This window comes from Quercus lobata, chromosome 1 (genome assembly GCF_001633185.2).
Source record: "Quercus lobata isolate SW786 chromosome 1, ValleyOak3.0 Primary Assembly, whole genome shotgun sequence".
Taxonomy (NCBI): domain Eukaryota; kingdom Viridiplantae; phylum Streptophyta; class Magnoliopsida; order Fagales; family Fagaceae; genus Quercus; species Quercus lobata.
Window position 1 is genome coordinate 17,670,053 of NC_044904.1, and position 7,647 is coordinate 17,677,699.

Consider the following 7,647-nt stretch of genomic DNA (forward strand, 5'->3'; position numbering starts at 1 on the left):
TACATTTCGTTAACAAGCTTTATTTATTTATTTATTTATTTATTATTATTATTATTATTATTATTATTATTATTATTATTATATAGGGATAGAAATTTAATTAGTGAGTTTAATTGAAGTAAATGAGTGAATTATAAACTTGTAGACAACCCTCCCTCCCCCTCTCTCTCTCTCTCTCTCTCTCTCTCTCTCTCTCTCTCTATATATATATATATATATATATATATAAGGTTAGTTAATTCTGAAATCAACCTCCTTTTGAGTTATAAATATACACAAACCAAAAATTGCAAGAACCAACATCATCAAGGCATCCCAATTCCCAAAGGTAAGAAATCTTCCATTATATATATTTTTTAACTTTTCTAAATCTTCATAGTTTAGTTTGGAATTTGGGGGTTTTTAATGATTTGAATGATTAAAGACAACTTAAATAATTTCATGTTTTAATATTAGAATTTTAAGAAATGCATATTTAGATTTTACTTGAAACAACGAATTATAACTTGATCGCATTCAACCAAGGGATTTACAAAGGGGGAAAAATAAAAAATGCTTGAAATTGAGGGCCCTGACAAAACCCACTCACGTAGTACATGTTGGGCGAGAGTGTAGCTCTATCACTTGGCCAAGACGAAGACCCAATAATGATCCACTTGGCCTAAGTAGACTAATACATATCACATTGGTTGCAACTAGAAACACTATGTCAAACAAAACTCGAGGTTTTAACAGTAGGATTATTTTGACACAGCACACACTTCAAATCAGTTTTGGATAAGAAAACATAATCTCTTGGCACTGCTCTATATATTTAGTTGTTTTGTTGTGAATCTAAGAGCCTTAGGCTTTGTGTCAGTGTGGGCTAGGCATTGCCTCATGCTTTTTTGTAAACTTTGTTGGGCACTCTGAGCCCAACATGTAATTACCTATCTTGCTTGTCGTATCCAAAAACTAAAATACATCCCACTTTGGGTCATAATTTAGCCTAAAACATGCAATTCCTAAAATAAGAGTTCCTATCTCGATTAGAGAACTCATCAAATTAAAATTTTTTAGTCAACCCATGGCAGTTCCTGAATTCGATGCTAGTGATGTCCAAAAAAAGGTGTTGGCATTCTACTGTTCAGCAAAATATTTCACATCATATTAATTTGACATCAAAAGCTAAAAACAACAAAGAAGATGCACATGTATTTTTCGGGCCAGTGGAACTGGCCACCTTCTACATGTAGAGCCCTTCTGGCACCCCTTCTTTCTTTTTGTACATCACTTTTTCCTTGGCTTTCTTGAAGTCTACATGTGTCACCTGAAGCAAATGTAAAGATATGAGCCAATCCAAGGAAGCAACAATAGATTAATCAACCAATACCCTTCATCAATAATAACCCAGACCCACAAAAGTTGAGAACAATGCACCCAAGCATACCTCATTCAGACTAGTACCAGAACATGGCATTATCCATTACTGTAGAAACCTTGTAGCAATATCTTTGTCATACAATAACTTTGTTGGAAGTATTACAAAAGGTATTGGGAGTTTAGAAAACCTTGAACTGCTCTATCTTGGTGGTAACAATTTAAGTGGTAACATACCTCCTAGCGAACCTAGCCTAGGTAACCTTTTGAGGTTATGAGAGTTCTATTTTGAAGATTACAATATTAAAGGAAGCATTCCGAGTGATTCATGGCATTTTACTAATCTATATATATTGAATTTTGAATTGAATGATCTCACAGGGACAATACCGAACAACATTTTAAACATTTCCTCTCTACAAGGGATCTCCTTAATGGAAAATTCTTTATACGGAAATCTTCCATTAGATACTGAGCTTTCTTGTCCTAATCTTGAAACTCTGTATTTGGGTGGCAACAAACTTAGTGGTCATATCCAACCGGATATTTCAAATTGTTCCAATCTCGCCCAAGTAGATTTTGCAATAAACTTAACTCTCTAGACCAATACCCAAAAGTCTTGGAAACTTGAAATACCTTCGCAGTCTTAATCTGAATCTGAATAACAATCAGTTCACAGGGGAGCCTGGAGAGTAAGAAATGACTTTCCTTTCATCTTTATCTAATTGCACATTTTTGGAAGAGCTGGTTATATCCTACAATTCCTTCAATACTACAATTCCTTCCATTTCACTTAACACCTTCCTTGCAAGTTCTAACCAAATAAAGGGTCAAATCCCAATGGGAATTGGTTCCTTGAAAAACTTGATCTTTCTTGATTTAAGCCCTAACAATTTGACTGCAAGCATACCATCAACATTAGAAGGATTTCAAGGGTTGCAAAGATTGCATCTTAGTGAGAACAATATTGGAGGAAACATTCTAGAAGAACTTTTTCAGCTAAGGAATTTGGGAGAATTATTTTTCTCACATAACCAAATCTCTGGATCCATCCCAAATTGCATCGAAAACCTTAGTCTTTTGCAGAGATTAAACCTGAGTTACAACGGATTGACGTTATCAATCCCATTGAAATTGTGGAGCCTTGGAAATCTACTATTCTTGGATTTATCATCGAATTACTTTGGTGGATCTTTGTCTCCAAACATGAGAGAACTGGATGGTATTATATTCATGAACTTATGTCGTAACCAAATTATTGGAAATATTCCAAGTATCGTTGGTATTTTTGAAAGCCTACATAGTCTTGTTTGTCAAAGAACTCATTTCAAGGACATATTCCAAAATCCTTCGAACACTTGAAAGAATTGGATCTGTTGGACCTCTCAAATAATAATCTCTCCGATGCAATTTCTAAGTCTCTTGAGGCACTTTCATATCTCAAGTATTTGAATTTGTCTTTTAATAAGCTATCAGGAGAGATTCCATCTGGTGGAGTTTTTATAAACTTCACGACAAAATCATTTTTAGGCAATGAAGAACTTTGTGGGATCCAATTTTTGGAGTTCCACCTTGCACAAGTCCGATTTCTTCTCAATGATCAAGGGTGAAGCAACTTTTGCTTAGATATATTGTTCCTGCCATTGCATCAATTATAATCTTTGCTACACTGGTCACTATGCTAAAAAGACACCCAAAATGTAAAATCTAGATTCCAAGTTTTATTAACACATTACGTGCAGTGGATTATAGAATGATATCATATCATGAGCTTTGTTGTGGGACAACTTTTGTGAAAGCAACTTACTTGGAACTAGAGGTTTTGACTATGTTTACAAAGGGGTATTATTTGATGGGACCATTGTTGATATCAAAGTTTTAAACCTGCAATTGGAGGGTGCTTTCAAAAGTTTTGAAAGCACCACACCAGGGCTACAAAAAAAATTGCAATTAATTTACCTGCCAATAAAGAAATTTATTGAAGAATGTCCATGATGTTATATTTTAGCTTCTCTTAAGCATTATTGTATGCATATGAAATATTGGCATACTTGCTAATGATTGTTGTAGGTTGCCCTATTATTCTTCCTCAAGAAAATGAGTCAGTGCTTTTGGGTGCTTCCATTCTTGGTGCAATTGCTGCAAAGAAGTTTTCAAGTCTGAATGAGGCCATGAAGGCAATGAATGCAGTTGGTCAAGTACATAATTTTTTTTTTCTTAACTCAATCCTATTTCTTTATATTTAAGATGAGCTTAAAAAGGTGTTTGAACTAAGCTAAGGTCTTGAATGTAGTTCTGGGGTAAAACCTTCCACATGGTAATTGGTATGCTATGCCACATAGCTGGCATCATCATTGTTTGGTACTTTGGTCTTTATTCAAAAGCAGGACTTCATTTAGTTTTGATATCTCAAATTTGCACAAATAGCATGGTATCATTTTAGATATTATTGTAAAGTTGTGATTTATAACTATTTTGTGTTGGCTTTAATTCCATGCCAAATTTGATTGTAATTTTGTTCAATCATGTTTACCCTATATTTTATGTGGGAATTCATTGTCTAGGTTGTGTGTGAGAGAGAGTGTGAAGACTCAAGTTGTTATTGAAGAATAAGTGGATTTCGCGAGAAGCCTTCCCGCGAAGTGAGCCATGTGCAGAGCACATGATTGGAATACGAAGCATCATGATAGCTGGTTTTCGCAAGTAATTCGCAGGTAAGGCCTTCTCGCAAAATACCTGTGAAACGTTCTGTTTTGTTATTTTGGCATATCTACTACACCATGTCTTCACCCACATTATATATACCCTCATTACCCACATATTGTAGGGAGTTCTTTTTTGAGAGAAAACTCTAGCATACACACTTGAGAGTTAGAAATTATTATACCCACAATCCTCTACACAATCTTTTGTGGTTTTCCTCTACTCCTACCTCTCCATATCCATATCCTTGAGAGGTTGATAGCCTAAACACTTACCACACCCAATTTGAGTGTTAAGTGAGGTTTTGGTGTTGCTGGGAAACATTGGAAAAAGCCAAGTGTTGGCGGATGCAATCGGGTATATTGCGGGATTCGGAAAGCTAGACAAGACATGGTTCCGAGAAGCCTTATTGGAGTAAGAACTTAGAGGGCTTAGGTGCATTGGGTAGATTAGGCTTGGAGGGTCTCTTGCTATTCGTGTATCCTAACTTATTGTCTAGTGGATCGATTTACCGCTTGGAGGGTGGCAGAGAGATTTTTCGCTGAGTTTTTCAATTTCCTTTTTGATAACACATCGCCGTGTTATCTTGTGTTTGTATCTTTCTTCCGTACTCTTTTAGCTTTCATTTTACTGTTGATATATGATGAATATGGCTTAGAGTAGTTTTATTGTTTGTTCGCTCGCATTTACTCTATTCTGCTCTTAATTAAATTAGAGTAAAATCAACCGAGGCGTAATTTTTAATTTGGGGGTTTGAACAGCTCTTGTGTTTTCAACATAAATCCAAGCTTTCAATTGGTATCAGAGTGGGTGCACTTGTTGTGGTTTCATTACCTAAGTGCGATCCTAAACCCCTTCTGTGATGGATCGATCACAATCACTTAATGCTCCACCATTCTTTGATGGGAGCAACTATGCGTTTTGTAAAGTCCATATGAGGGCATTCCTTTGTGCTATAGATGAGATGGTATGGGATTTCGTCGAGAATAGGTATGATAGACCCACTACCGCCAAATCCGAATGGGATAAGGCAGCTCTTGCTTTGGCAAATGCTAATAACAAAGCAATTAACGCTATTTTTTGTGGTGTGTCTATTGATGAATTTCACAGTATATCTCCTGTGAAAACCACCAAGGAAGCTTGGACAATTCTTGAGACTACCTATGAAGGTACCAAGAAATTCAAGGACACAGCTCCAAATGCTTACTACCCAATTTGAAGAGTTCAAGATGAGTGATGATGAGTCATTTGATTCATTCTATGGGAAGCTTAATGAGATTGTGATTGCCAAGCTCAATCTCAGAGAGAAGATTGAGGATGCTAAGGTGGTGAGAAAGATTTGAGGCCCTTATCGGAGAGCCTCCGTGCAAAGGTCATAGCTATAGAAGAGAGCAAAGATTTCGATGAGATCAAGATTCAAGAACTCATTAAATCTCTCCAAACATATGAGCTCAGACTGCCTTCCCACAAGCCAAGCAAATTACTTGCTCTCAAAACCATCAACGAGAGAATGGATGACTCCTCCGAAGAAGATAATGTGAAGAAGGAGGTAGCGTTCCTTACAAAGAACTTCCAGAAATTTCTGAAGATGAAAAACAGTGGAAAGTCTTTTAGCAAAGGAAAGTTCTCATCCTCCAAAGGAGATAGGAAGGAGTTCAAGAAGAAAGATGGGAAGAATTCTCAATCCCCTCAAGGAATCGTGTGATACGAATGCAACGGTCATGGACATCTCAAGAAGGAATGTCCCAACTATTTGAAAGGGAAGGGTAAAGTGTTTGCAACTACCCTTAGCGACTCTGAAAGCTCAAATTCAGACACGGAAGGAAAGTGTGATAGTGATGGAAATTATAGGGCCTTCATGGATATTACCTCTATTAATTCTAAGGATAATTTGAGCAATTTGTTTGATGAACTTGGTGTGCATTCGGATGGTGAAGAAGTTAAAGGTTCGGATGATGAGGAAGTATGCCACAATGAAGGTGAGAAAAACCTTCAAGAAGTCTATGATGCTTTGTTAGAAGATTGTGGTAAATACACCAAGGTTGCGAACCATGCTATGAAAAAGATGAAGAAGATTCACTCGTGCAACTTAAGGAAGCGAAGTGTGAAGTAGAAGGACTCAAGGGAGAATTGGTGGAAGCTTATTCTAAGATCAAGTTTCTTGAACTTGAAATTATCCAAGCTATTGTCAAGGTTGAGTGCATCTTCACCAAGAAACTTGACAACGTGCGATCTTCACAAAAATCTTCACATGATAAAACCAATCTAGGTTATACCAGTGAAGGAAGCTCTAGCAGCGAACCCAAAAAGGAAGTGAGGTTCGTATCAGCCAAGAATCTAGAGAAACTCAAAGAAGTGAAGCTTGAGATTGAGACCCCTGTTGTTGCAAAGAGAACCATTGGTGCAAAACCAAAGGATAAAGGAAAGTCATTACCCAAAAATCAAAGGGGACCTCAAGTGAAGCATGTGTGTCATCATTGTGGCGTTCAAGGGCACACAAGGCCGAATTGCTTCAAGCTTCATGAATTCAAGAAGGCTGATTCTATGCGTGGCCTAGAAAGTTCAAGAAGAATACCAAAGGGAGCATAAGCTAAGGGAGAAAGTGAGGGACAACTCATTGGAGACGTTATGGAAATGTTGAAGAACATCTCACTATGCCTTGCTAGCTTCACCCTAAGGTTTGAAAGTTATGTCGGTCGTACCCCTCCATCTAAGGATCTTACCCAAAACACTTGTAAAGTGCGGGTGAAGAAGGGTACTCATGCATGATCACTCTCTATGCCCATGCATTAATATTTCCAATGTTTTAGGGTTATAGGTTCATGCATCATGACATATACATTCTTCTTGTGTCATTGCTTCCGACTTTTAACATGTTTCTTTTCAAGTTTTTGTACTTGTTGTTTTTGTTGATCTTACAAAAATTCAAAAACCATAAAAAATTGAAAAATCTCCAAAAAGTTTGATCGCTTGTGTTGTGTTTATCACATGTGAGTTTGGCCTAGTACCTTCGTACTAATGGCATAATACATTTACAAGCTTAGCTTGTTATGTATGCATATCTATCTTTGTGGGAAAAATCTTGACATCTATGTGTGATTGTTGTAAATCAATCTTCAAGCTTGTCCTAAATGATTAGTCAATAGTCTTGATGGTTTTGATACATACATATACTTGTGCCTATATATCTTCCCACTTTTTATGTTTTTGCTTTATAGCTCAATCAAATGTCAAATCTTGAAAAGAGATATTGTTGCAAAAGCCATCGCACATGCTAGTATTTGACTAGGAAAAAGGGAAAGCGACTTATATTGAAATGTATGGTGCCTCAAAAAGCCAAAGGCTTACTATCAAAATTGAAATATCAAAAATTTCAGGCATCGATTTCAAAATGAGATGTATTTGTTCAAAGATCTATATGGAAGGGCAGTTTTGTTGATGCATTCCTGTTGAGAATGAAGAAGAAGAGAGATCTTCTTTTGAACAGGAAAATTTGGTCACGTAGATCTTCTATTTTGCTGGAATTCGTTAATTGCTCTGTACGAATTTACAATGATCAAAAGTTATGAGTTGAAAGAAGCCAAC

At 36.6% G+C, this 7,647-nt stretch overlaps 1 protein-coding gene across 1 annotated transcript; it reads left to right on the forward strand.

The window, feature by feature from the left end:
* The first annotated feature begins 2,058 nt into the window (after positions 1-2,058).
* LOC115950038 (probably inactive leucine-rich repeat receptor-like protein kinase IMK2) lies at positions 2,059-5,767 on the forward strand. The gene is made up of 4 exons (XM_031067294.1): positions 2,059-2,641; positions 3,430-3,552; positions 5,022-5,231; positions 5,388-5,767. The coding sequence occupies exons 1-4, from the start codon at positions 2,059-2,061 to the stop codon at positions 5,765-5,767; spliced, it is 1,296 nt and encodes a 431-aa protein (XP_030923154.1).
* Positions 5,768-7,647: the final 1,880 nt, after the last annotated feature.

Coding starts and splice junctions, on each gene's coding strand:
- LOC115950038 (XM_031067294.1), top strand. CDS start 2,059: ATGACTTTCCTTTCATCTTTATCTAATTGCACATTTTTGGAAGAGCTG. Junction 2,642..3,429: donor AAATATTCCAAGTATCGTTG/GTATTTTTGAAA, acceptor TGATTGTTGTAG/GTTGCCCTATTATTCTTCCT. Junction 3,553..5,021: donor GAAGGCAATGAATGCAGTTG/GTCAAGTACATA, acceptor TTTGTGCTATAG/ATGAGATGGTATGGGATTTC.